A 25,204-nucleotide genomic window follows, 5' to 3' on the forward strand; every position below is an offset into this window, starting at 1 on the left:
CTACTGTACGAGGAAAAACTAGTTTTTCTCATTGAATATTCATTCATACAGGTTTGTCATCATGTAATCGCCTTACGGTTCCAAGTTACGCGAGAGTACTTCCTTGCCGACGATGAGCCGTTGAATCTGCGATGTGCCTTCGTAAATCTGGTAGATTTTGGCATCGCGGAACAATTTCTCGACGGGGTACTCGGTGTTGAACCCAGCGCCGCCAAAGATCTGCACTGCGTTTGCGGCCACTTCGTTCGCCAAGTCGCCGGCGAATCTCTTCGCCATGGACGCAAACATCGTGTTCTTGCGGCCGCAGTCTATCTCGTACGCAGCTTTGTATGTTAGCAAACGCGCGGCTTCGATGCCCGTCGCCATGTCCGCCAACATGAACATGATCGCTTGATGTGTCGCAATCGGCGCGCCCATGGTCTTGCGCTCCAACGCGTACTTCTTGGCTTCTTCAAAGGCACGACGAGCCAAACCTACGGCGCCAATCGCCACAGGCGGTCGGGTGTGGTCGAAAGCTTGCATAGCAATCTTAAAGCCATATCCAGGCGACCCTAATAAAGCACTCGCCCATGAGAACCATGCGACGTGATGAAAAGTGGATGTTGGAAGTACCGAGCACGTTTTCTTCTGGCACAACCACATCTTCGAACGTGATACCGCGGGTATCGGAGCAACGCTGGCCCAAGTTAATTTCCTTTCGGCCCTTAGTAATGCCTGGGGTGTTGGCATCCACGATAAAGCCCGTAAACGCCGATCCAGCGGAGGCACCAGGGTCAGTCTTGGCGAGGACGAAGTACCAGTCAGCTACACCTCCGTTGGTGATCCACATCTTCGATCCATTGATAACCCACGAGTTCCCCTTCTTCACGGCGGTTGTCTTGGCACCGGCCACATCAGAACCTGCACCAGGTTCCGTGACACAATACGCTGCTTGCCGTGGTGCGTCAATCAATCGACCAAAGTACTTGGCGCATTGAGCGTCGTTTCCAGCAACGAGAACCGGCGCCAGTGCAAGATGGTTGGCCTCGATGGCAGTCATCATTCCCGTGCATCCATACGCCAACTCTTCGCCGATGATGCATCCATCGAGGGAGCCAAGCCCAAGGCCGCCGAATTTCTACGTATACGCCAGAACGTGTGAGCCTGTTGCGCAATGTATCAATGGCATTTCATGAACTCACCTCGGGGATATGGCCATTGACCAAGCCCAACTCCCAGGCCTTATCGAAGATGGGTTTGGGGTATTCCATGGTTTGGTCATAGTGCTTTTCCTGAGGAATCATTTCTTCGCGGGCGAATTTGCGAGCGAGATGTTGAAATTCGCGCTGGGTGTCGGTCAGCTTGAAACTTACCCCATTTAGCTTGCTCTCGTCAATCGTGGCATGTGCGGCAAAGTTTCGGGTGAGGGTGACCGTCTTCCGGGCGCGACGGGCAGCTTGGAGAAATACTTGGCGAGGCAGCATGTGCTGGGAAGCGCTGGAATCCACAATTGATGAAGTTTGGGCATTCCGAAAACGTCGTTGACGAATCACCCACCAAGATCTTTTATAAAAATATGATACAACTGAATAAAACGACTTCAACATTCATGTACACAGAATACAAATTTATATATCGAGGCTATATCGCTTGATTATCACCATTATATTTTCCTCACATACTGCAATATATTACCAGCGAGCTCTTTTAAGTACGCCGGAAAGTTCGCGCGATCTTTTCGAATTGACGTCGGTCCGAGACATGACCGCGGCGGCATTGGTCACGGTCCGGTCGGTCGCGGGCTTGATGCCGCAATTCCAGCGCCCTTTCATCAAGTTCGTCTACGAGAAGCCGTCCACGCAGAAGCGAGTGTCTGCTAGGACCGACGAAGCCGAAACAATCATGCTACACGGTACGGACACAACAATCGCGACTTGGCGTGACGCGGTATTATGCGTCCCTGTTAATGCCCACACGTTAACGATTGAGCTTTGGAATGCTCATGCACACCACGATGTGTTCCTGGGTCAGACACGAGTCTACTTCGATCCCAAAGGACCGCCAGGTACGTGGAAATCGAAATCGAGATGAAGCACGACCAACTCCTGAAGCACGCGCAGAAGTAGGCCCTTCATGGATTGCAATCAGTAATGTCCCGTACGATGGTGTCAATCTTAAGCGACCTGTTAATGTGGAAGTCATTGTTACGCACATGAAGAGCACTGCCGTGTTTTCGTCGTCCGACGTTCCCCAATCGACGTCTCCGCAACAATCTATCGTTCATCCTTCGTTTCAATTCAAAATTCCTGCGCGGGAGATCGACTGGTCACGCATTGCCACCATCAATGTTTCAGAGATCTTTTTTTTGGTTGATCACCCAATTCTCCATATGTTTATCATGACTGAGACAACGTTTGCGTTAGGGAGATGTCAAATCACTCCTTGAGCTGCAGGACGAAGTCCTGTACGGCAACACGCTGGCATCGTTGGGTAAGGACACCATAATGATTAACTTCCGTTCATTGTGATGATTATTGGTAGACATGATCGTGGACAAAGAGTTTGAAAGAGCGTTCCAAATGTGCCAGTATTCTGCCCAGTACCTCCACCAGTGCGTCGAGTTCCTGTCCCAGCGCTGTGCCACATACGCATCTTCGCATTGCGAGCTGCTCCAACGACAAGAGAATGCTGCGCACGCGCTGGACACAAAAGTACTCTGCATATCCTTGACCTTCACGACATCTCGTCATCGTCAGTGCAAAGTAGAAGCGTCAGCGACGCCATCTTGAAAAACAAGCCAAGGAATGCGACGTCTTGATTGCGGCTTACGAGGCTATTGCCAAGACACTTCCAGACGCAATTTCACAACCAAAGGCTCCATCAGTCGCCTCAGTATCTCCGCAAAGTGCATCCCCTGTGTCTCGTCCAAAGTTGCAGCCGTCCATACCATCAATACAAGGGCCATCATCACCACAAAATCAGCAAACAAATGAAATAAGCTCTGCTCCACCCACGCCAATGACGCAACTGTCTCCTTCCAAGGTTCCCTTGCTCATGAGTTACGAAGAACGAATGGAGAAGAATCGACTGGCTAAGGAAGCCACGCGGTTGGAACGAATAGCGGCGGAGAAGCAGCGTTTGATACAAATCATGGCTGATCAAGCCAAGGAGCGCGAGTGGAAGCAAACAGTGCTCTTTCACGACCAGGCGTTGCTAGACAACGCGGCGCGGCGGCTGCAAACGTGGTTGCACCACATCATGCTCAAGCGTAGGTACCATGCCAAACGCCGTCGAAACGCTGCGGCCGTCGCGATTCAATGTCGCGTGCGGCAGATTCAAGCCAAGCAAGTGTATCGCCAACGTCGACAACAGTCACTTGATCTCACTGCACAACTTGCAAGCCAACTCTTGGAGCAGCGAATCCAACACCAACAGCACGTTGAAGCGGTGCAGCGCCAGCAAGCGAAGGAGCTCGAGCCGATCTTGCGGCTTTGGGCAGATATACAGCAAGCATTTAAGCGGGCATCGAGGGTGCCCACGGGGGCTTCTGTGTTTTCTTTCTTTGACACGAACAACGCTGGACAAGTGGACCGAGCAACATTTCGACGCCAACTTCTCCGCCTAGGTTTTGATATACCTCGTCAAGCGGTTCGGAGGTAAACAACTCAATCACTGACCAACCATGTCGAGGTTGCCTTAACATGGTGGATTTCTAAGGTTGATCCAGTTGATTCACACGCGCGCCAATGTACACAGTGACCGCCTCGTCGTCACCGCGGATCAATTTTCGAAAGCATTTGCCTTGACGAGTGGACATTTCACCCCAGTTGAGGAGGCTCCCGAACCTACAACTCCAAGTCTGGAGGCGCCCTTGGATGCACCAGATCCCATGGTACACCAGCACTTCAAACGTGCATGTTCAGATACTCATGGTATCCTCAAACTTTGGATTAGGTGGTGGCACCAGTGACGCACGTGGCGCCCGCCGTTCCAACATTGGATTCGGTGGAAGGCATCAGTTTATCCTTTCGACAGTTGCGAGAGCGAATCGTACAAGCCGCTCGCGTTCAGTTTGGAGGTGGCAATCACTCGAACATGACGTTTGCGTCACTTCGTACGGCACTAATCAAGCTATTCGCCACGTTCGATCCCCATGGCAGCGGCGACGTGTCGTTGGCAGACTTTAAGGCGGTGGTCGAATCGCAGCTTCACGTGACGATAGATTCGCACTGGGATTACGTTCGCGAGTGTTTTGACGTGGACGGAAGCGGGAGTCTCAACATTGCCGAGTTTGTCGCGTTTGCATTCGCCGATTCGTCCGTGGACGAGATGGGCGTTCTGGGCTATCAACTTCGAGACGCGATCCTACACCGCGTCAAAGCTGCACGAAAGGAAGCTGCCGCCACGATTGAAGACGCTGTGCGCTATGTGTTTCGTCCAGTGTTTCACAAACGAGATGAAGCCACATTTGCCGATTTCAGTCATTCCCTTGCACAACTCAAGCTTGGGTTTACCCTGGGCCAGCTCTCGCGCTTAGTTTTACGCCTGGATCAGGTAGGTTCTTGTCAATGTTGCACTTGACGATGTTGCGTTGTCTGAACTACTCTGTCGAGTGCTCGTCATTGCATTGTTGTTGGACTGACGGATAATGTAGGACAAGAATCATTTGATTTCCCTTGATGAACTCTTGCGATGGCTCAAACTGAGGAGTGCAAGTGACAACTCAAGCAACTTATTGGCGCGTACTCCGTCCAGTACGACGGACAGCACTAGCAGCACCAGGGCAAGTGTGAGCGCCACAAGCGTGGGTGTGAAAGAGCTTCGACAGCAACTCGTTGGACTAGCAGGCGAAGCTACTCCCCAAGCGATCAAAGTCTTATTCGAAAAGATGGACGCGAATCAAAGCTCGAAATTGAGTGCGACTGAGTTGCACGGATACTTGGCCGTGCCATCACTGCCGCTGTCCGTAGTGGAATCTGCTGTCGCGTGCATGGATGTTCGTCGGAGCAGCGTCGTGTCCAAGGCCGATTTCATTGCATTTTGTCTCGACACAACTTCGGCGACAGAAGAAGAGACTGGTGTCGTCATGGAGCAATGCCGCCGCAAACTCACCGAAGTATGCGTGGACCAGGAGGGATTTCAGCGCTGGTTTGGCGCCATGTCCCAACAGCACGGAAAAGTTCGAACAACCGAACTCAAGCACGCATTGAAGACTATGATTCACGTTCCAGACCATGTGATGGAAGGCGTCGTTCGACGATTGGACTTCGATGGGAGTGGATGGATCTCTGAAAAGGAGTTCCAGGCGTGGGTACAGCCCGTACGCGACATTGAAGTGCTGCTCCAGTTGGTCGAACAGAACCAAGCCATGCAACAAAAAGGGAAGGATCTCTTTTCCACCTTTGACTTGGACGGCAACGGTGTGATTGGTCTTGAAGAGTTCCACGCTGGCCTAAAACGATTCCAAGTGAACGTTAACAAGGACGAAGCGGCCGCGCTCTTAAAGGAATTCGATGTCGACACGGACGGAGTGCTAAATGCGTCTGAGTTAAACGCGATCGTGGAAGCATACAACAGCGACGACTTCGACTTGCACGAGCTAGCAGGGCAGGTGTCATATCAAGGGACGGCATATGACGACGAAGAGTTTGACGACTAATCGAAGCAAGTGAACGTGGATGTGCTACTCATGGGGTACATTGAATAGAAACTCGACATAGGAGGTATTCGTCTCCTTATCCATCGAAACGAAATGCATCCTCGAGCTGCTTCTTGGCTGTATGGGATGCTGTGGAGGACGACTTGAAGGCAGTTTTCTTCGACAGCGCCGACTTGACGAATCGAGCCGTGTTGGACTCGACTGGTGCTTTCGACAGTGGGGCATTCTTTACAACGTCAAGTGTGTTTTTGGTTTGGGAGGGTGTCGTAGGTTGCGATGACACTGCACCTTCACACGGCGCAGGATTCGATTTACTGGGAAGCTTGCGAACGGACGTGCGAATTGTTTGTCTTGTTGAGTATTGTGCTGCTGGCTTCGAGTTGCTTCTTCCATCCATGGGTAAAGGCAACTTGGCTAGGTTGTGGTTTGCTGCGGGAGGTGACCTGGTTCGTTTTGCACCGGCGGAGGTTGCCCTTGCTTGCTCGTGAGGTTGGCCGACTACATCTTCGGAAGGCTGCGCAATGTCTAGCCTCCTAGGTTGTTTGCGCATCGTAACTCGTTTGAGTACCGCCGCACTGTTTGGTGGCGTGCACAAATCGTCCAGGCCGCTCTGCTCCGCAGTACTCTTGATAGCGACTGGGGCCGATGTGGGTCTTGAAGTGCTCGACACGTTGGCTAATGTTGGGGCGGTCAATAAATGCTGTTGGGTGGTATGTCGCTTGGAAAAACTTGGCCGGCCAACGGCCGAATTCATGTATTCGTCAGTCTTGGCGACTGCACGTGGGTCAACAGGTCTAGTGGCGGGCGTGTACGATCCATTTGGATTGGGTTGAGCGGCTTTCTTCCTCGAAAACGTTGGTTGGACTGAGCTCTTGAACGTAGCTCTCGTAGCTCCATCTGTGGTGGGGCTTGGCGCGGGCTGCCAACCCTTCAAGACCGTTGGGGTGCTTCGTCCGTTCGACGACAATGGCGACTTGGCTTTTCGCTTGATGGAAGAGGACATTGCTGCGGAAGACCCGTTGGTCCCGTCGTCCGATGCGGTTTCGTCAGCCCAGATGAATGCAGCACCCTTGGCCCGTTTGGAGTCGACGCTGTCTTGCGGCGTGTAGACTCCCAGGGTCCGACTCGTGCGCTTGCGCAGTGCGACTTTGGGGGTCGTCCGTCTGGCCGACGACTCTGCTGAGTCTGGGGTCGACACATTGGAGAAGCCACCTGAGAAGTGAAAGGCCGATGCGGGGGGAGTATTGCCCCCACGGAATGTGGATGGATATTTCGGGGTCGTGAATTCGACAGGGGCGTCGATGCTCAGTTGCGAGTTGTAGCCTTCTTGGGGCGATGGATTTTTCTTTGTCAGCGCAACGGGGATGCCAAAGTTCGCCATAGACTTTCGAATGTCGTCTGCTTTGAACGTTAAGGTCAAGGACGGCGTGTTCTCCGTCTGGCCTTCGCCGTGGTCCATGAGGGCCTTGAGTTCAGTCTCGACATCGATGCACGACTCAAGGATCTCCTCGGACAAGGCGCCGATCTGGGCATGCAGCCCCACAAACGCCACAAGGACACGCAAAAGGAGGTGCGGCGACTGGTCGGGAAGCGCTGCCAATATTCGATGCGCGTTCGAGCTACGCTTGCGCATGACACAACCGAGCAGCATTGCCATGGACCCGCTCAAGATGACGTCTTCAGGATGCCATGTCGCAATCACATCGGCGTTCGGGCGCAGCAGGATGTGCTCAAACGTAGAGACCCGCGTGACAAAGTACGCCGTCAACATGTCCAAGATCGAGTCGTTGTATCGCGCCACATCATCCCGATTTGTTTCGTTGTGCTCGACGCAATTGATCAGCGCACCCAGCGCCAGCAGGCACATGTCAAAGCCAGCTTTGTCGTTGTCGAGCATGGATGGTTCCTCGGTTTCCTGGGACGATGTGGACGAAGAGGCATGGAGAAAAAGAGCGAGGAGCGCGTGCGTGCCATGGGCGGCGGCTATGTGAGTGGATGCGATGTCGTTCTTGTGGGTGAGATTGATCAACACGCGGAGTGCCATTAACGTCAACTCTCGCGTGTCATGGCGGGACGAAGACAAGATTCGAAGCAGCACGGAGAGGACGTTCGTATGAAGCACCAAGTGATCCTGAATGCCGCGCTCGAGAAACGACGCTTGTTCCAGTAGCCGCATTGAATGGAAGAGATGGGACGCCGCTCCACGTTCAACGACCGACGCGGCTGACGCCACATCAATGATGCGTGCGATTGTGTCCAAGCCGCCGCAGTCACGAAGTAACATTTTGCGGTCGTGAAGGAGGGCGGCAGTCGCGAGGCTTTTGGACGCGCAGGGCGTTGAATGGATGGTCTTATTGTTTGAATTGCCATACTCGTTCTTCTGGTCGGTGTGAAATGCATTATTGAGCACGCCCAGAACAACGTCTGTCAAGGTCACGATGGGCATCACGTCGGTCGAGCGAAACATGTCGTCTGAGCGCAAGAGCGTTTCTGCCTGCGCAACGAGAGATACGCCCCGTTTGGCATCACCCAATCGCCGAGTGGACGATTTCTTCCGCAGTAAGGCTCGTTTATTGGAAGCGTCGCCATCTCGGGTCACAACGACAACAGTTGCATGGTTGTACTTCCATGGCGTATCGCTGGTGAGCTCTAACACCTTGAGAACCTTTGACAACACGTCACTTGTCAAGCTTTTGCAATTCTCCGAGTCCAGCGTGACGAAATACAGCAGCGTCATCATGCAGTAGATATGCTCGTACGCGTGGGCTGCGTGCTCTACCTTGAGTCTTTCAACCAGGTCCATGCATTGAGCAAGGCCCCCTTTGGCTCGCAGCAGGAGGCGCCCGTTCGTTGACATTGTTGGAATTGGTGATGCCAGATGGGGTGGTCCTGGCGACTTTAAAGCGCAAACTTCGGCAAGCTGCAACGCACTCATGGAGCGAGATGGACCTTGACCTTCTTCGATGCCATCTAGGTAGTAGTGGATCTGCTCGAGCGCAGCGTGGCTCTCGCCGCTGTGCTGGAGACTCGCCGTGCTCTGCATCGTCAGCGTTTTCAAATGGAGGCACTTTATTGGGCAAGAATTCTAGTTTTGAGATGTTTCATTGGCTAAAACATTTCCCCCCGCTGCAGGATGCACAACCAAATATTTGAACTTTACGTCATTTTATTGGTCGAAATTATATCGATAGAGGCATGCAATTGGTTCATAAAGTTTGAATACTCTCTCCTCCAGAGGCACCACGGACCTCCGCCCTCAACATCTTGACGTGTCGAGCTTACTGCACCATGACTAGCCATATCAAGCGATCTGAAAGCTTAATCGTGTGCTTCCTAGAAAGCGCTACATTCTCTGCGATTCGAAGCCACGAGCATTCTTAAAGCGCCATCCAGATTCGATTCTGTCCTGTTCGGAGGCTGCAGGCACGCAACAAATCCTTGACGTCGAGGATATCGCTGCAATTCTAATGTTTCATGCATGTCTTACTGTTGTTTTAGAAGCATTTGAATGTCGTTGCAGCCTTCGTTGCACATTCCAACGACTCGTGCTACGGCCGTCGCGCCGTTTTGGCGTTAGCCTCGTTTCCGGTTAAGATGGACGCGCGATCCTGGAAATTTCGATCGTCCGGATAACTAACCCAAGCCCTTCCCAGCTTCGAAAATCTGCATACAATTATCCAGTGCAATTCAAAAATGGAACTTTGTGTGGCTCCCCCTCAAACTGAATCATTTCGTAATTAGCACAGCGCCGCACATCTCACACCATGGCTGAAGAACAAGAGCTCCTCGACTACGGCAGCGACGAAGAAGTTGCTGTCGACAACAAGGCCGCCGTAGCCAAGGAGACCAAGAAGTAAGAAACAACTTGCTCCAACCCCTCAAAGCCACTTAACCCACCGTCGTCTTCGCGAAGGGGCCATTATGTCGGGATCCACAGTGCCGGGTTCAAGGACTTTTTGCTCAAGCCCGAAGCACTGCGTGCTGTCGTCGATTGCGGGTTTGAACACCCGTCGGAAGTGCAGCACGAATGCATTCCTCAAGCCGTGCTCGGCATGGATATCATTTGCCAGGCCAAGTCTGGGATGGGGAAGACCGCTGTGTTTGTTCTCGCCACGTTGCATCAAGTACAGTATTTGCGGATTCCAACGTCGTGCTGAAGTAAGCTTACACTTGATTTTCTTGTAGTTGGAACCTGTGGCCAACCAAATCAGCGTTGTCGTGCTGTGCCACACTCGTGAACTTGCTTTTCAAATTGCGCACGAGTACGAGCGTTTCAGCAAGTATTTGCCGGATGTGAAGACAGCAGTTTTCTACGGCGGTGTGCCCATCGTGCAAAATCGAGAAACGTTGAAGAACAACCCTCCTCACATCATTGTTGGCACACCTGGTCGCGTCCTCGGTCTGATCAAGGAAAAGACTTTGAAGCTTGACAAGGTGAAGCACTTCGTCATGGACGAATGTGACAAGCTTCTCGATGCTGTCGACATGCGCCGCGATGTGCAAGAAATTTTTAAGTCGACGCCGCACGACAAGCAAGTCATGCTCTTCTCGGCCACGTTGAGCAAAGAAATCCGTCCCGTGTGCCGCAAGTTCTGCCAAGACGTAAGTGTGCCGTTCTTGGTGTTTGTCGATGACTAAGCACCGTTCGTTCTAGCCCATGGAAATTTACGTCGACGATGAAACGAAGTTGACGTTGCACGGATTGCAACAATACTACATTAAATTGCAAGAGTCTGAAAAGAACCGCAAGTTGAACGACTTGCTGGACGCACTCGAGTTCAATCAAGTAGTAATCTTCGTGTCGAAGAAAAACCGCGCGCGCGAACTGAGCCGTCTCTTGAACGAATGCAACTTCCCGTCGATTTGCATTACGGCGGACCTGCAACAAGAAGAACGCATTAAGCGTTACAAGAGTTTCAAGGATTTCCAAAAGCGCATCCTCGTTACGACTGACTTGTTTGGTCGCGGCATGGATATTGAGCGTGTCAACATCGTTGTCAACTACGACTTCCCCAACGACTCGGACCAGTACTTGCATCGCGTCGGCCGTGCCGGTCGTTTCGGTACCAAGGGGTTGTCCATCAGCTTCATCTCGTCCAACGAAGACTCGGACATGCTTGCCAAAGTCCAATCTCGATTCGAAGTCAACATCCCCGAACTTCCCGACCAAATCGACATTTCGACCTACATGGCCACCTAAATTTTGATTCTGCACCGCTCCTGCTGCCGCCATGGCCACTCTAATCTTGATAATATCCACTCCCACTCCGCGTGTTGGCCTGGTCTATCCTCAAGCATCTCGCTGTGTGTCCACGTCGTGTGAACGGTCGGGTCCGGTGGATGGCCTCTCCATTGAAGGAGTGCTCAATGCCGGCCACCTATCGACAAGAACTGTATTGCGCACTGAATCAGCGACAGCTCTCCCTTTCGTGTCGTTGCCGCGTGAAAATGAGTTGAAGTTGCTGAATCAATTGCTGCTGGCCGGTCGAAGGACAGCCTTCACTAGCATCGATCAATGCGACTCCGCTGACACACTGCATCGGAGTCGCCTTGACAAGAAGACGTCGACTTTTCTCTTTGGAAGTGCCCTCAGTCGAATTCACATGGACACGACGTTCCGCTCGCTGTCCAAGCGCACTTGCAGGTTAGTTTGCATGGTACTTGTTCTCGTACTTTAAACAAGAATACCCGCTTCTAGCGACGCTGCCGCTTGAACGGAGCAGGGTTGATGGGTTTGAGGCCGCTCAACTTGGACGCATATTGGGCACGCAACCTACAGACACGGTGATTCGGTCGTTCGTTGAGGCATCACGCACTCGTCGTTTTTGAGCGGAGTGATGTGGTCAGTGGTATCTTGATCTGTCAAGTGGGTGTACTTGGTCCTACGCATGCGCCAATTTAGTCAAGTCGCCTTCAAAGGTCCATCGCCGTACCGCCCAGACTTGCCGAAGTTCTTGACCTGCATGACAGCGGGCAGGTTCTCCCGGTTCGTCTTGTCCTCGAGCGTCGGTTCATCGGCCTCACGTCGCCGGACGTCGTTCTCCGACGTGACGCTCTTGTCGTCCACGTAAAATGCACCCTTGTGGTAATACTTTTGCATGAACTTCCACTTTTTCTTTTCCTTTTCCGTGCGCTTGCCGAGCGCCGCGTCTTCCTTTTCGCGCTCTTCGTCTGTCATGTTCCGCCGCCGCAGCGTTTCCGCCGCTTCCCGCTCGCGCTCTTCCCGCGCATCCCGGTCCCTGCGAAATTCAGCTTGAGGTTGAACCCGTCTTGTGAAGGAGGTCATACCTCTTGAGCCGACGCAGCTCTCGAAGCTCCCACTCCTTTTGCTCCTGCTCAGGATTCAACCCATCGGTGTCGTCAGGCATTTCTGAATCCGTCGCTTCTTCTTGCATGCGCTGCACGGCGTCACTCTCTTCGCGCTGAAGCACTTCCGCCACCAACTTTCGCGACTCGGCCTTTTTCTCCACAGCCTACAAACGTTGTGACGAATTGATTCAGTGGTCACTGGGAGTGCCAACCCGCGCAGCGAGGGCCTTGTCCCGTTCCTCCAACGCTCGCAGCTTCTCTTCTTGCTCGCGAATCGTGTCCCGAGCCTCTTTCGGCACAAAGATTGGTTTGAGTATCTGCTCGCCGTCGGATGAGTCAGTATCTGTCTCCCACTCAGACGATTCCGACTCAGACGACACCAACTGACTCGACGCAACGGCCCTGGCAACAGGCTTGCTCTCCGATTCGAGCGCAAGCGCTTCGGTCGACTCGGACAAGAGTAGGTCGGGTTCATCTCGCTTTTGTGCAAGCAACTTGTTTTTCAATCGAGCTCGTCGATCGTCTTCCTCGTCGCTTTCTTCCGATTCTGACTCGACCAAACGAGCTGCAAGCGTGGGAGCAGCGGGAGCTGGGGCACCAACCACGGACACCGCTTTCACGACCTGGGCAACGACCTTCCGCCGCTGTTTGGGAGTTTGACCTTGCCCAGAAGCAGGTGTCGTAGAGGACGCAGCCTTCTTTGATCCGGTCAAGAACCGAGACCCATCATCTGGCATGTGCTCCCCAACAGCAGCAAAATCAGGGACTTGGCCTGCCCGATAGCGCATCACTTTCTTCGTCGAGTCGACCTTGGGCTGTGGCGCTTCATACTCATCTGTTTCTTCCAGCCTTCTGGTGTGTCGTAACGACATGGCATCTCCAGGCTCAGTGTCTGGCAGCAGCAGCCCCAGGTCCTTCTTCGTGAACAAGCTCATGTTCGTCGAGGAACCGCGTTGGGCGCGATTTGAAAATGCTCACTTCAAAATAAATAACCTGTGAAAACAAAATCATGCATAAACTTGATTCACTTATCTAGTCGAGAGGGATCTTGACTGTCGGCAGGCAACTCCACAGAGACCAGCCGCAGTGGTCGTGGAAGGTTCATCGATCGATGAAGACTAGATCAAGATGCATAGCAGCGACGTGTCTAGAATGGTCGAAGCAGGGTTTCCTGCGTCCCTGGCTGTGCTAGCCATCCAGGTTAACCTGGCCACGATACGTTCTGACTCGTGGATCTTGCCTAGATAAATTCGAAAACTAGGAAATATCCCAAATTTCTCGAAACCGTTCAAGTTGTGGCATAGCGCAATGTACGATGGTAGGTCACAATGGTGGGAAAATGAAGGTTAGGTTCAAACCGGCATACAGCTTTGTATGTGAGGAATATAAGATTGCTTAGTATGGTAAGACATATCTCCGCGCTAGTTAAGTTAGTGGCCTATGTTGGGCCTTGGAGATCTCGTTTGGTCGACCCGAACAAACCGAAGGGGTTGGATAATATTCCTTGGGAAATTCGGCAATTTCCTAACCTTGATTTGAGGTCATCTATTTTGACAGGTTTTCCTGGGAAAGCATCCTCGCCACAGAGATTGAAAAGATGTCTGGCGATCAAGGCGGCGGCGTGCCGTACATCGGGTCGCGGATCAGCTTGATCTCGAAGACAGACATTCGGTACGAAGGCCTCCTGTTTAACATCGACACGCGGCAAAGCATGGTGGCGCTGCAGAACGTTCGCTCCTTTGGAACGGAAGGACGCCGCCCTGACCACATCCCTCCATCCGAGACTGTGCTGCCATACGCAACGTTTAAGGCTTCGGAAATCAAAGATTTGCACGTGTGCGAAGCCGCTGCACCTCCCCCACTTCCCCCCAAGCAGCACCCCCCCCCACCTGCTCCAGCAGCGTCACCGCAGACTCATGCTCCGCCACCGCCGCCACCAGTCGCAGGTCCAGTGCAGCCTCCGATGCCGCAACCACATCGTGCGCCCCCTCCGCCGCTGCCAAAGCAGCCCATTGCCCAACCTGCCGCCTCGTCGCAGTACCAGCAGCCACCACTGCCGGTTTCCACTCGTCCTGCCTCTCCCAAGCGAACATTCGCTCCCCAGCCAGCTTCGAACGCACTGTTGACTCCAGGTGCCGTGTCCAAGTCGAACCCTGTCCATTCCGTACAACAGGTTGAACACCAACATCATGGCGAACCTACTCGTCATGTTGAGCATGCATCGTCGGAGCCATCGTACCACAAGGTAACCCCTCCTCAAGCGCCTACTTCGGAGGCACATGCAGCGCGTACGATTCCTGGGATGGGCGGTCATCTCTTGCGTCGCAAGGAACGCCGCGTGCCGAACGAATCCGGTCTTCCTGACGGCCCCAGCGCCAGTGGCGAATTTGACTTTGCTGGTGGGTTGGGCGACTTTGACAAGGCCAAGGAGTTTTCCAAGCTCACAATTGACGAAACTGCACGCCCCGTGGTGAAGGGGTCGTACCAAAAGTCGTCGTTCTTTGACACGATCTCGTGCGATGCTTTGGACCGCCTCGAAGGCAACAGCAGTCGCATGCGTGCCCAGGAAGAGCGCAAGCTCAATACGGAAACATTTGGCGCCGTGAGCCTGAACAACCGCCGGCCGTACCGCGGCAACCGTCGCAACAACGGCAGCGGCAATGGAAACGGAAGCGGCTCCGGGAGCAATGGGTACAGCAACGGAGGCGGCCAACGCAGCAACGTGAACAATGGCCAGCGGCAAGGGCAGCCTCGCCAGGACGGCAACCGTGGCCATCGCAACAACAACAACCTCAATCAAGCGCAGCCCCGGAGTGGCGGTCGCAATCGCCGTGGCCAAGCTGTCACACCAAACGAATAAGGTAACACCAGTAGACACGACGACCGGTGTCGGGAGATAGTTAGGAACCACGTGATGCTGATGCGGTAACAAAAGTTCGTTGATATCGTGTGTCGTGTTGTGGACGTGAATGCAGTTGGTGTCCGTCGTGGAATCCACTGCGCCGACGGGTCAAAGCAGACAAGAATGCCATGAAGGATGAGCTAGCCGCGGAGCTGTGGGGCCATGGTGTGCCCTCCCGAGTCGGAGCGTGACGGACTTGTGCTTAGCAGCCTTCGCAACGCCCAACTTCTTCGCAGTCCTACATCTCACCGACGGGGAAGATCGACCGGAACATGCCCACACACGACACCGCTCGATGTGCCTACTGGTATACCTTATTCGCTTGGCGAGGCAGATTGGTCATGTCCAGGGCTGCGGTAGGTTGAGGACGGTCGAGGAACCCCATCGAGTATGCTAACGACTCGCGCGACACCTTGACACCCCATGCATTACATGAGTTCAAAGACTCGAAAATGGCCACACAAGTTGTGCGTGCATCGATCAAATCATGCCAGAACGTGAGTACAGTGATTGGCAGATAGTACAGTTGATGATGATTTAAGCATGCCCGAGGGTTCGCGCAAGGAGACTCGATGTCTGCATTATGCATGGACACAGTTGTCATGGTTGGTGGATTCGAAATGCGAGGTACAGTGGACGGAGGGAACGACGCATTTCTAGAGGATCGGGTGGTGTTGAAAAACACCAGAGGCAGTTCTTGCAATGGCAAGAAATAATTAAGAGCGTTCGCCACGGATGCGACGAGCCAATTGGATGTCCTTGGGCATGATCGTGACACGCTTGGCGTGGATGGCGCACAAGTTGGTGTCTTCGAACAAACCGACAAGGTACGCTTCAGCGGCTTCCTGCAAGGCCAAGACGGCCGAGCCTTGGAAGCGCAAGTCGGTCTTGAAATCTTGGGCAATTTCACGGACCAAGCGTTGGAAAGGGAGCTTGCGGATCAACAGCTCGGTCGACTTTTGGTAGCGACGGATTTCACGAAGTGCAACCGTACCAGGGCGGTATCGATGGGGCTTCTTCACACCACCAGTGGCCGGGGCCGACTTGCGGGCAGCCTTGGTGGCCAATTGCTTACGAGGGGCCTTGCCGCCAGTCGACTTGCGCGCAGTTTGTTTGGTACGGGCCATGGTGACTTTGTATACTTTTGAGGAATGAGCAGAAAGGTGACCCCGCCAAGAGTCGACCAATCACCAAGCACAACTGGGCAGGATTGAGCATTCGCTCGGAAATGTCAAAGTGATAAAGAAAATCCCGCCAATCTGTTTTCTTTATTACAAAATCCATCCAATCAAAAGTCTAACTATCTAAATTCCGCCAATCACAGATATGAAACAAGGACTCTTGATTCTCGTCCAATCGAATGCTGTAACTTGAATCGGATTTTTTTCAAAACCTAGACCAAATTCGGGTATGTGTAGTTCATTTTTGAATTTACATTCAACCAACAACTCAACATGTCTGGTCGTGGCAAAGGAGGGAAAGGTCTCGGAAAGGGTGGTGCCAAGCGCCACCGCAAGGTCCTTCGTGACAATATCCAAGGGATCACCAAGCCCGCCATCCGTCGTCTCGCCCGTCGCGGTGGTGTCAAGCGTATCTCTGGCTTGATCTACGAAGAAACCCGCGGTGTCCTCAAGGTGTTCTTGGAAAACGTCATCCGCGACTCGGTGACCTACACGGAACACGCTCGTCGAAAGACGGTCACTGCCATGGACGTCGTCTACGCTTTGAAGCGCCAAGGCCGCACCTTGTACGGTTTCGGCGGTTAAGCTGCATCTTGCTCTCGCTCTCTCAAGAGAGGCCTACTCGACGGCCTTCTTTATATCTGGTGTTTTTCAACACCACCCATCTTGTATGAACTTATCGTGTCTATTCAATTATTTGAGCTCATGCAAGTCAAGTAAATCGACGCTCTGTCAATTCAAATGCTCGATGACCCATTTGAGCGACTGCACGTGGTCTAACTAGACTCCCCAATGAGAGTTTGAAGTCACGTAGTAGACGTGGTCTAACTAGATTCCCCAATGAGAGTTTGAAGTCACGTCGTGTTGAAGTGGAGGCCACTCATTCACTCCCTTGCCAAAGGTTGTCGGGATGGGGCCTTGAGCCCAGGTCTCTGTTTCTCGAGTAGTTCCAGAACTCAAGCCGCCAAATGCCACGGTCAACCTTGCTCTATCGATGGCTCAATGACACCATTCGCACCAAATGACTAGCGGGCCTGGCCACGACGTCCTGCCTGAACGTCTTCCAACCAGGGTTAGTGGCACTCTGCCTCGTTGTTGGACGCTAAGCTGTACCCAACATTGACATACTAGTAGTTGGTTGCTTTGCAGAGCTTGTGGCGAGCCCAGGGTGAGTGTGATAGAGCTCCCATGGAGCAGAACCAACCTGATGGTTCGAAACCAGTGCATGCGTGTCCAATGAGAATATTACCACGCATGGAGGATCACGTAGAGCGATACTTCTTCTACGATGAACGCCTTCGATAATCGTGAAGGACGACTACAAATCAAACGCAAGAGATCGCGACTCCTCACTTCCTTCGCACTGACACGGCAACTCATTTTCACAACCGACACAATACGCAAAGGTCCGCAGACGTTGGTATCGTTATGGATAGAATTGAGACAGTACGCAACTTTGTCGATATTGTTGGTCCAGTTTGTCGAGATTGCTGCAGGCATGGGCATCTTCCTGACTTTTCAGTCAGTCGAAGTGTTCCTGGCATGTGCCTTGGTTTGGCAAACCTGTGCCTCAGCGTCTTCACATATTGCGCCTTGATGTTGAAAGACCTGCAAGACTAATGCGAGCGATTGTGACTCTCGTGTCAAGGGATATAGAGTAATTCATGCCGCGGAATCCACAACCGCCATCGCCAACGTCTCACCCACCGCTCAGGTATTTGAACGATGCGATCACTCGAGCGATGCAAACGTTGTTTTAGACGACACCTAGCTACGTGCTCGGGAGCGCCGTGACTGTCTTGCTGTCCACGGCAGCATTCGAGTGGAGCGTTGACGGCAGCGATGGGAATTGGTTGAACCATGGGACAACTGGTTATGCGGATGAAAAGGCCACTATTATCCGGACAGTTGAATCTCCGTGATTCAGAAAGAAATGCACCCATGCCCATACAAGCACACGCTTCCCCTACGAAAGACAGGTGTGCCGTGCCGTTGATCCTGCCGACGGAGGCAATGTGGTAAGGTCCATCGTCTTTGCGTTGAGACTCTCATGGTGGCCGCTCCATGCCCCAGGCGCGACGCTGGACCTTCTGAGGAAGAGATGCAACCTCTGGTGTCTTCACCTGTCCACTCGTACACGACCAGCATCAGCATCCAGCCATCGCCTATGGCCCTCGACGTTACCACGCAATTGTCCAGGGTCATGTCTCCCAAGGCCAAGTCGTTTCCAACTGAACATCACCTGAGTGCCGAGAGCGTGTCCTTTGCGTTCTCTCCGACGGCCAAACTTCCACGTCTTGCCGTTCCTATGGACGACGATCTCACATACCTCAACGGTCAGCACGAGTCCGAGTATATCCACCTGTCAATTTTGGATCCCTACTTCGACGTGACGCCTTCCCGCGTGCACATGGCGTTTCAGGAAGCCGACCCGATGGGTTTGGGTTCTTTGAGTCCCGAGCAGTTCCGTGCAGCGCTCGAGAGCATGGGGATTCGATGTCGCGACGAAGCCGTGTTCCAGACGTTGGTGAACAGCATGACGAAAGGATCAAACCAGTCGACAATCTCTATCACGGAGTTTGAGCGTGTGGTGCAAAAGCTCAAGCTCGGGAACCTCTTTGAAGAAAACACGATGGCGCTGTTCCGCAATGGGGACAGCTCGTCACGTTTCGAAGTATGCGACTTTTCATCCAAGCGACTGGCGCTGTACCGCCCGGATCTGCGCAGTTTCTTTACGAGTGAACCCGCGCCGTGGGTGTCGTGCCGATGGATCAACATGCAAGGCCACGACCATTTGAACCTGAAGCGGCTGGCAATCAAGTACCGTCTGCATCCTTTGGCCATGGAAGACACGATCGAGTTGAATGAACGGCCCAAGTTTGACACGTACAACACCCATCGCTTTGTCGTGTTCCCCATTCTCCATCACACTCTGGGCCGTACGTGTCGCTCGATTGGCATGCTTGGAACTGCCAAGCCACTTCATTCCTCCTCATCCCTGCGCGACTTCTAGACCGCGCGTCCTCCTCCGACCCTCGTTCAAACACACTGGGTCACCAGCCATTTGGACGACTCGACAATATGAATTCCAAGACGTGGTCCACGGCATCGACGCGATCCCGGCGACGAACATCCTCGTTCTTGACAACTAACGACACGGAAGGCGAGGACGAGCGGTTCCTTCTGACCGTCGAGCATGTCGCCATCTTTCTTGTCGGCGACGACACGTTGATCACGGTCAAACAGTCGACGGACGCCTCGATCTGGCACGCCGTCCACCGTCGGCTCGCGTCGACGTACTCGAAGGTGCGTCACAACGATGCCAACTTTTTGCTGTACTCGGTGCTCGATGTAATCGTGGACCAAATGACGGGCGTCATGGACGACGTTCGGTCCTACTTGAAGCATCTCGAGCACGAACTCGACACACTCCGCCACCGCTTTGATATCGAGACGCTCCGAGATGTCCACACCGAGCTGGGCCAACTCCCCCGCGTGATTAAACCCACACGCGACGTGCTCAAGAGCTTGCTCGCGAGTCGTGACCTACCCGACACGACCAAGGCGTACCTCCGTGACGTTCACGACCACTTGAACCACATTCTGGACGAAATCGAGTGGCAATTTCAGATGTGCCGCAGCATGACGGAAGAGTACCGCGACGCGAAAGCTGCCCAAGTCAATTACGTCGTGTACACACTCACGATAGTCACGACGGTGTTTTTGCCGGCGCAGTTCTTAACGGGGGTTTACGGCATGAACTTTGGTGCGTTTGGATCTCGACGGGGTGTTTTGCCGTCGACTCACGAGTATGTGTATGGCCAGACAACATGCCAGAGCTCCATTCGCCGTACGGGTACGCTGCGTTTTGGTTGATTTTGTTTTGCTGCACCGGCGGGATGCACTTCTACTTTCGCCACAAGCAATGGGTATAAAGCCAACCGCACGCGGAAGTACCAAGGAGCAGTCCTCTCTCAAATGCAAAGCACACGCGGAAGCTGCTTGCGTCTGCACGAGGCCGTACTCACACGGGTGGGAGTTGACTGCACGATATAATACGAACACGTCATGTTTCCACAAAAATTCATGAAAATTTCGTAAATTTGCCTGGTTTGACTCCAATATTCCGATGGAACTCGTGGAAACCGCGGACGGGGTCGCGTATGCATGGATGGTTGTGGCAGGAGCGACGTTCGTCATGCTCCAGTTTGTCACGGCGCCGTTTGGACGCCATACAGTCAGCGGATGGGGCCCGGCGTTGAACAACCGTCTGGGCTGGTTCATCATGGAGGTTCCATCCATGCTGGTCATGGCAGGGGTGTGGCTGGCAAACTCTGCGACGATGACTGGTCATGCCTGGCTCCCTTTTGCCCTCTGGGTGGGTCATTACTGGAATCGGTCGGTAGTGTACCCTCTTCGGATCAAACCAACTCCCAAGCGCATGCCCTTGGCCATCGTGGCGTCTGCAGTTGGATTCAATCTCGTCAACGCGCCGTTGAATGCCACGTACTTGGTGGCGAATGCCGCATCGTACACCACCGCATGGCTCCTTCACCCGCGGACGCTGTTGGGACTTGCCCTCTTCTTCGTCGGAATGACCATCAACATTATCGCGGACAACCGCCTGATTGCCCTTCGGACAAACGGCTCCACGGGCTATTCCATCCCTCGCGGCTTCCTCTTTGAGTACGTCACGTGCGCCAACTTCCTTGGAGAATGCGTACAATGGACGGGATTTGCCCTTGCTATGTGGAACGCCGGTGCTTTGTCGTTTATGGTGTGGACTTGGGCGAACTTGGTGCCCCGCGCGGCAAGCCACCATGCGTGGTATGTGAGCAAATTCAAAGACTACCCGAAGAATCGCTTCCGCATCATTCCGTTCGTGTATTGAAAATGACAAGGTGGTGAAGCTTCGAATAACACTGAAAATGAGGTCAAGCAAGATACATATGAGCCAAACGATAATTTTTCCAGCGGGGAGGGTGGTGTTGAAAAACACCAGATATTGAGTGAAGACACAAGGCCTCCTTGTGACAAGTCACCCGATTGTTTAAGCAGACGAGGTGAACTTGGTCACGGCCTTCGTGCCTTCAGATACGGCATGCTTGGCCAGTTCACCAGGAAGCATAAGGCGCACTGCGGTTTGGATTTCGCGGGACGACAAAGTAGACTTCTTGTTGTAGCGGCTCAACTTGCCGGCTTCCGACGCAATGCGTTCGAAGATATCGTTGATGAACGAGTTCATAATGGACATGCCGCGCTTGGAGATACCGGTTTCAGGGTGAACTTGCTTCAACACCTTGTAGATGTAGGTCGAGTACGACTCAATGCGCTTGGTCTTGCGGTTCTTGCCCTTTTCGCCGGCCTTCTTCGGGGCTTTCGCGGACTTTTTGCTGGGGGTTTTGGCCATCTTGACGGGTTCAAGTCGAATTTGCGAATGACCAAACCTTCTACCTTGGAAGGACAAAATGGAGGGAGCGGAATCCTTGGCTGTGATTGGTCTACGTAGAATGCCGGTCGATGATTGGCGGAAATCAAAGGTACTGCTCTTGATTGGTGGAATTCAAATTTTAGGCCTGTGATTGACGGAATTTCTTGTTCCCGCGAGGCGCGCCACGGAACACTACCGGGTCATTTTTGAAATTCTCGCTCAAGCAACATGTCTGGCAAAGGAAAAGCTACTGGTGGTCGCGGCAAGAAGGGTAAGGCCTCGTCCCGTTCGTCGAAGGCCGGTCTTCAATTCCCCGTCGGTCGTGTCGCCCGTTTCTTGAAGAAGGGCCGCTTCGCCCAACGCATCGGTGGTGGTGCCCCCGTCTACCTTGCCGCCGTGTTGGAATACCTTTGTGCCGAAATCTTGGAACTGGCCGGTAACGCCGCTCGCGACAACAAGAAGTCCCGCATCATCCCCCGCCACATTCAATTGGCCGTCCGCAATGACGAAGAATTGAACAAGTTGTTGGGCGATGTGACGATCGCGTCTGGCGGTGTGCTGCCCAATATCCACAACATCTTGTTGCCCAAGAAGTCGGCGACCATCGGCACTGATGGCAAGAAGGTCAAGGCGTCGGCTTAAATGGTTGACACTCCACTTGAACTGTGCTTGCACATTCATACACCTGGACAATTCGTCCTACAACTGGCTTTTCTAAAAGCCACCCACCTCCAAAGAAATGCATCTGCTTGCCCCGATAGGAAAAGCGAGTGCGCATGAGTCAGGCTGCGTGTTGATGCGTCACGCTCCTATGCGCACCTGTTTGGAGCGTGTTCAGCTATATTATGTCGATGTCCTCGCTCACTTGACTCCATCACAGCCCTCGAGCAAATGTTCTAAACTCGGTTCCTAATTGTTCGCAGGGCCAAGGAGTGCAGTAACGCTGCAAATGGCGTCGACACAAAGTAGGCACTGTTGCGGACCTCGAATAGGTTCAAGCAAGTGACTGCAGTGCCCGCCAAATACTGTCTTCGAATTGCCGTGACGTCCTGACTGTGCTTACCTTGATGACAAGCTTGCGGTCGCTATCAAGCGATCGTCGCGATGGCCATTTGCTCTTGGGGTTTTCATTTGCGCCTCTCGTACCGCGCGCCGTCTGCCTCCTCGTTACAGAACGAGATACAAGATGACATCTGGATCCGTGTTCGCATCATGATTTAGCGCTGGAATCTTCAAGGGTCGTGGGCGACTATCGTCATCGGCTTCGCTTGGAGGTGTTGGCTGAGGCATCGTCACACCGTGTCAAGATCCATCTCGTGCGCCAATGGCCACGTCTTTTTATCCGACGAATTCAAGCACTAAATCGATTACACGGATGTAAACGGACCAATCAGATCGGTCCCCGAATATTACTCGATTCGGCGTCCACTTCGCCTTGTGTTCCGATTGAGGCAGACATCGCGCGACACCGCCAGTGGCTCCGACTCTTGCTCCGTCGCCGCTTGCGTGCCCATGGATGAAGCACCCCAACGGCTGTCTGTAGCTGGAACGCCAGCGGTTGGGATGGTGCCAAATTGGTCGGAGCACCCTGTCAACGAGAACTTCTACGGCAAAGCTGTCGCTCCCACTGCAACGGACTCTCCATACGACGCGGTCTTTTCCCCCATGTCCAAGCACAAAGGTATGTATGGCGCGCGCGACGTGTACACGACGGAAATAGACCGACTTCGATCGACAAACAACAACGACCAACACGAAGTCGACACGTTGAAGACTCGAGCGTCGACAGGATTCAAGAAGGCTGTCGTGGAACGACCGGCCGGTCCCCCTGTACACACCCTGCGGGAACTCACACAAGATTGTCATGGCGGCGCCAACCCGCAAGGAGGCATGACGCCTCCAAGCATGCACCTTACGATTCTTCGGCGCAAGGTGTGTGTGCTATCACCTTTCGAAATCTCATGTACAGTGTAGTTGGAATCGTATATGGATGAAATCGACGCTACGATGGAACACAAGGTGCACCATTTCGGCGCGGTGATGGCAGCGGCCGCCGCAATGGACGAACGAATGAACCAGTCGAAACCCGAGCCCGAATCGTTGCCAGAGTTTGTAGACTTGTTTCTCAAGTCGTTGACAGCCGATGCCACAAAGCGGCACGCGGACGGGCTCCCGCGTCTGTACGGCATGGTGGCTCGAGCCGCGCATCATAGGTGTATGAACCAACTGCACCGTCACCGGCGGTATCTCGAGAGCTTGCACCACATCTTGACCGGCGCCCAGGTGACGGACGTGGGTCTGACTTCAAAGGAAGTGGCGTCCGTGACCAGTGTCGACGACGTGCTCGTGTTTGACGTGAAGCTACACTATTTGTCTCGCCAACGGGACTGGCTTCTGCAACTGCAACTCGCGCGCGAGCAGGCCATGGCGCACGCCCCCTCTCCATCCTCCAACAACCATTTGCACAGTGCGGCGCCTCGCTCCCTGTCCAAGCATGCACACATGAAGAAGCTTCTGGAAGTTGCGGGTTGGTACCGTTGGTTGCAGCAGCATGCCGACGAAGACAACAACGACGCGGTCGGCGACGACGTCGACGAACGGCATGAGCACTTGGCTGAGGTGTTGTCGGATGACGCTATCTTGTCCGTGCATGTCGACTTGATGGCGACGGACGAGGTACCGCTCTCTTTACTTGACATTCCATGATGGAACGTTGTGGCAGTGGCGGTCGGTCATTCAAGCCCAATTTGAAAACCTCGTGTTTGGCCATCTCGAGCGCCGCATCAGCCAGCGCGTGGACAAGGGCTGCTTTGACGCGGCCGCCCTCTACTGCGAATCCTTCGACCCGTCGTCGAACCAAACGTCGGGCAAGCGCAGCAAAGCATCCGACTACTTGAATGTTCATCCCGACTGGACCTGGCTGCGTGACCCGCAACCGAAACACGTGATGGCATTCGTCACACGCATGACGCGGCACATCCGCCGCACATTTGCTATCTCGGACGACATGCACAAGAGCCTCTACGTCTTCATTCAGCGCATGCTGTTTCCTCGCATGACCATGCTATGCTTCAATGGCGCCGTCTTGACTGAATGCGCGCGCAAAGATGCCCTGTGGCGAAGTCAGCAGATCGCCCTGCGGAGGCAGCATCATGGCAAAGGCGTGTCGCTCGAGCAGCTCGGGGTATCTGCCCGCACAGCTGGTACGTGTAAAGTGTATTGTTGACCACGGTGGAGTGGCTAACGGGCGGTTTGGGACTATGTAGAGAATCTGCGGCGTGCGTGGCCAACGTGGACGACGATGTTTCCCAAAGCACGAATCGCGTTTGCTGCGATGCAAAGCATCGTGCCGTGCGACTTGTTGGACGAGATGATGCACGGGGTAGTAGTGCTTCACCAAGAAGCGGCGCAGATATTCGGGACGACCCGTATCCCCGTCGATACCTTCTTCCCCCTCTTCAGCTACGTCCTGCTCCACACGGACCTCCCGTTTGTCCACGCGCAGTTGCACCTCCTCGAGCAGTACGCGCTGTGCAATCCCCCTGGCGACTTGAACCCGACGCGCAGCGGCGAAGAATCGTACTATGTCTATTGCATGCATGCCGCCGTTGAGCACATCTGCAGCCAAGTCGTCGCGCCCTTAGAGTAACTTATATGCGCATCGCGCGCAAATTGTCGGTGTCTCCTGTTGATGAAACGAGGTCGTTGTAATATAAATGGTGATTCTATTCCTCGATACAATG

General features: G+C 53.6%; 13 protein-coding genes across 14 annotated transcripts; 7 read left to right on the top strand and 6 right to left on the bottom strand.

Annotated features, from left to right (window-relative positions):
- Positions 1-6: 6 nt before the first annotated feature.
- H310_05803 (hypothetical protein) lies at positions 7-1,503 on the bottom strand. The gene is made up of 3 exons (XM_008870634.1): positions 1,182-1,503; positions 613-1,117; positions 7-551 (listed from the first exon to the last, which is right to left on the bottom strand). The coding sequence occupies exons 1-3, from the start codon at positions 1,461-1,463 to the stop codon at positions 73-75; spliced, it is 1,266 nt and encodes a 421-aa protein (XP_008868856.1). The 5' UTR covers positions 1,464-1,503; the 3' UTR covers positions 7-72.
- Positions 1,504-1,692: 189 nt separating this feature from the next.
- On the top strand, positions 1,693-5,887 carry H310_05804 (hypothetical protein). Its single transcript, XM_008870635.1, has 8 exons — positions 1,693-2,044; positions 2,100-2,347; positions 2,403-2,469; positions 2,521-2,690; positions 2,746-3,635; positions 3,697-3,871; positions 3,934-4,533; positions 4,634-5,887. The coding sequence occupies exons 1-8, from the start codon at positions 1,741-1,743 to the stop codon at positions 5,636-5,638; spliced, it is 3,459 nt and encodes a 1,152-aa protein (XP_008868857.1). The 5' UTR covers positions 1,693-1,740; the 3' UTR covers positions 5,639-5,887.
- A 165-nt stretch (positions 5,888-6,052) lies between these two features.
- Positions 6,053-8,681, bottom strand: H310_05805 (hypothetical protein; the record flags this gene model as incomplete). Its single annotated transcript, XM_008870636.1, has 2 exons — positions 6,053-6,136; positions 6,207-8,681. 2 exons carry the CDS (start codon positions 8,679-8,681, stop codon positions 6,053-6,055), a joined length of 2,559 nt encoding a protein of 852 aa, XP_008868858.1.
- A 690-nt stretch (positions 8,682-9,371) lies between these two features.
- On the top strand, positions 9,372-11,760 carry H310_05806. Of its 2 annotated transcripts, XM_008870638.1 has the most exons (5): positions 9,372-9,491; positions 9,552-9,762; positions 9,824-10,240; positions 10,293-11,282; positions 11,337-11,760. In XM_008870638.1, the coding sequence occupies exons 1-4, from the start codon at positions 9,403-9,405 to the stop codon at positions 10,836-10,838; spliced, it is 1,263 nt and encodes a 420-aa protein (XP_008868860.1). In that variant the 5' UTR covers positions 9,372-9,402; the 3' UTR covers positions 10,839-11,282; positions 11,337-11,760. The 2 variants fall into 2 exon arrangements, with proteins under 2 accessions (XP_008868860.1, XP_008868859.1); XM_008870637.1 differs by having other exon boundaries at positions 10,293-11,760.
- Positions 11,036-12,906, bottom strand: H310_05807 (hypothetical protein). The gene is made up of 5 exons (XM_008870639.1): positions 12,160-12,906; positions 11,927-12,111; positions 11,572-11,877; positions 11,455-11,520; positions 11,036-11,411 (listed from the first exon to the last, which is right to left on the bottom strand). Exons 1-5 carry the CDS (start codon positions 12,880-12,882, stop codon positions 11,333-11,335), a joined length of 1,359 nt encoding a protein of 452 aa, XP_008868861.1. The 5' UTR covers positions 12,883-12,906; the 3' UTR covers positions 11,036-11,332.
- A 637-nt stretch (positions 12,907-13,543) lies between these two features.
- H310_05808 (hypothetical protein) lies at positions 13,544-14,897 on the top strand (the record flags this gene model as incomplete). Its single annotated transcript, XM_008870640.1, has 1 exon — positions 13,544-14,897. A coding segment is annotated over one exon (1,264 nt), but the record flags the coding sequence as incomplete, so codon positions are not given.
- Positions 14,898-15,356: 459 nt separating this feature from the next.
- On the bottom strand, positions 15,357-15,987 carry H310_05809 (histone). The gene has a single exon (XM_008870641.1). It carries the CDS (start codon positions 15,974-15,976, stop codon positions 15,566-15,568), a length of 411 nt encoding a protein of 136 aa, XP_008868863.1. The 5' UTR covers positions 15,977-15,987; the 3' UTR covers positions 15,357-15,565.
- A 297-nt stretch (positions 15,988-16,284) lies between these two features.
- H310_05810 (histone H4) lies at positions 16,285-16,847 on the top strand. The gene has a single exon (XM_008870642.1). The coding sequence runs from the start codon at positions 16,304-16,306 to the stop codon at positions 16,613-16,615; it is 312 nt and encodes a 103-aa protein (XP_008868864.1). The 5' UTR covers positions 16,285-16,303; the 3' UTR covers positions 16,616-16,847.
- Positions 16,848-18,131: 1,284 nt separating this feature from the next.
- H310_05811 (magnesium and cobalt transporter CorA) lies at positions 18,132-20,123 on the top strand (the record flags this gene model as incomplete). Its single annotated transcript, XM_008870643.1, has 3 exons — positions 18,132-18,969; positions 19,044-19,796; positions 19,856-20,123. 3 exons carry the CDS (start codon positions 18,132-18,134, stop codon positions 19,963-19,965), a joined length of 1,701 nt encoding a protein of 566 aa, XP_008868865.1. The 3' UTR covers positions 19,966-20,123.
- A 17-nt stretch (positions 20,124-20,140) lies between these two features.
- On the top strand, positions 20,141-21,458 carry H310_05812 (hypothetical protein). Its single transcript, XM_008870644.1, has one exon. The coding sequence runs from the start codon at positions 20,160-20,162 to the stop codon at positions 20,919-20,921; it is 762 nt and encodes a 253-aa protein (XP_008868866.1). The 5' UTR covers positions 20,141-20,159; the 3' UTR covers positions 20,922-21,458.
- Positions 20,155-21,460, bottom strand: H310_05813 (histone H2B). Its single transcript, XM_008870645.1, has one exon. The coding sequence runs from the start codon at positions 21,438-21,440 to the stop codon at positions 21,081-21,083; it is 360 nt and encodes a 119-aa protein (XP_008868867.1). The 5' UTR covers positions 21,441-21,460; the 3' UTR covers positions 20,155-21,080.
- A 217-nt stretch (positions 21,461-21,677) lies between these two features.
- Positions 21,678-22,290, bottom strand: H310_05814 (hypothetical protein). The gene has a single exon (XM_008870646.1). The coding sequence runs from the start codon at positions 22,140-22,142 to the stop codon at positions 21,681-21,683; it is 462 nt and encodes a 153-aa protein (XP_008868868.1). The 5' UTR covers positions 22,143-22,290; the 3' UTR covers positions 21,678-21,680.
- A 610-nt stretch (positions 22,291-22,900) lies between these two features.
- On the top strand, positions 22,901-25,197 carry H310_05815 (hypothetical protein). Its single transcript, XM_008870647.1, has 4 exons — positions 22,901-23,393; positions 23,436-24,137; positions 24,184-24,664; positions 24,728-25,197. Exons 1-4 carry the CDS (start codon positions 22,974-22,976, stop codon positions 25,108-25,110), a joined length of 1,986 nt encoding a protein of 661 aa, XP_008868869.1. The 5' UTR covers positions 22,901-22,973; the 3' UTR covers positions 25,111-25,197.
- Positions 25,198-25,204: the final 7 nt, after the last annotated feature.

Source organism: Aphanomyces invadans (genome assembly GCF_000520115.1).
Source record: "Aphanomyces invadans strain NJM9701 unplaced genomic scaffold supercont1.10, whole genome shotgun sequence".
Taxonomy (NCBI): domain Eukaryota; phylum Oomycota; class Saprolegniomycetes; order Saprolegniales; family Verrucalvaceae; genus Aphanomyces; species Aphanomyces invadans.

Coding starts and splice junctions, on each gene's coding strand:
- H310_05807 (XM_008870639.1), bottom strand. CDS start 12,882: ATGAGCTTGTTCACGAAGAAGGACCTGGGGCTGCTGCTGCCAGACACT. Junction 11,521..11,571: donor AACTTCGGCAAGTCTGGGCG/GTACGGCGATGG, acceptor GCGCATGCGTAG/GACCAAGTACACCCACTTGA. Junction 11,412..11,454: donor ACTCCGCTCAAAAACGACGA/GTGCGTGATGCC, acceptor CCGTGTCTGTAG/GTTGCGTGCCCAATATGCGT.
- H310_05806 (XM_008870637.1), top strand. CDS start 9,403: ATGGCTGAAGAACAAGAGCTCCTCGACTACGGCAGCGACGAAGAAGTT. Junction 9,492..9,551: donor GTAGCCAAGGAGACCAAGAA/GTAAGAAACAAC, acceptor GTCTTCGCGAAG/GGGCCATTATGTCGGGATCC. Junction 9,763..9,823: donor TTCTCGCCACGTTGCATCAA/GTACAGTATTTG, acceptor ATTTTCTTGTAG/TTGGAACCTGTGGCCAACCA.
- H310_05813 (XM_008870645.1), bottom strand. CDS start 21,440: ATGGCCAAAACCCCCAGCAAAAAGTCCGCGAAAGCCCCGAAGAAGGCC.
- H310_05803 (XM_008870634.1), bottom strand. CDS start 1,463: ATGCTGCCTCGCCAAGTATTTCTCCAAGCTGCCCGTCGCGCCCGGAAG. Junction 1,118..1,181: donor TCAATGGCCATATCCCCGAG/GTGAGTTCATGA, acceptor GCGTATACGTAG/AAATTCGGCGGCCTTGGGCT. Junction 552..612: donor GCCAGAAGAAAACGTGCTCG/GTACTTCCAACA, acceptor GTGCTTTATTAG/GGTCGCCTGGATATGGCTTT.
- H310_05804 (XM_008870635.1), top strand. CDS start 1,741: ATGACCGCGGCGGCATTGGTCACGGTCCGGTCGGTCGCGGGCTTGATG. Junction 2,045..2,099: donor CGATCCCAAAGGACCGCCAG/GTACGTGGAAAT, acceptor AAGCACGCGCAG/AAGTAGGCCCTTCATGGATT. Junction 2,348..2,402: donor TTTCAGAGATCTTTTTTTTG/GTTGATCACCCA, acceptor CGTTTGCGTTAG/GGAGATGTCAAATCACTCCT.
- H310_05815 (XM_008870647.1), top strand. CDS start 22,974: ATGGATGAAGCACCCCAACGGCTGTCTGTAGCTGGAACGCCAGCGGTT. Junction 23,394..23,435: donor TTACGATTCTTCGGCGCAAG/GTGTGTGTGCTA, acceptor TGTACAGTGTAG/TTGGAATCGTATATGGATGA. Junction 24,665..24,727: donor GGTATCTGCCCGCACAGCTG/GTACGTGTAAAG, acceptor GGGACTATGTAG/AGAATCTGCGGCGTGCGTGG.
- H310_05812 (XM_008870644.1), top strand. CDS start 20,160: ATGGAACTCGTGGAAACCGCGGACGGGGTCGCGTATGCATGGATGGTT.
- H310_05809 (XM_008870641.1), bottom strand. CDS start 15,976: ATGGCCCGTACCAAACAAACTGCGCGCAAGTCGACTGGCGGCAAGGCC.
- H310_05814 (XM_008870646.1), bottom strand. CDS start 22,142: ATGAATGTGCAAGCACAGTTCAAGTGGAGTGTCAACCATTTAAGCCGA.
- H310_05810 (XM_008870642.1), top strand. CDS start 16,304: ATGTCTGGTCGTGGCAAAGGAGGGAAAGGTCTCGGAAAGGGTGGTGCC.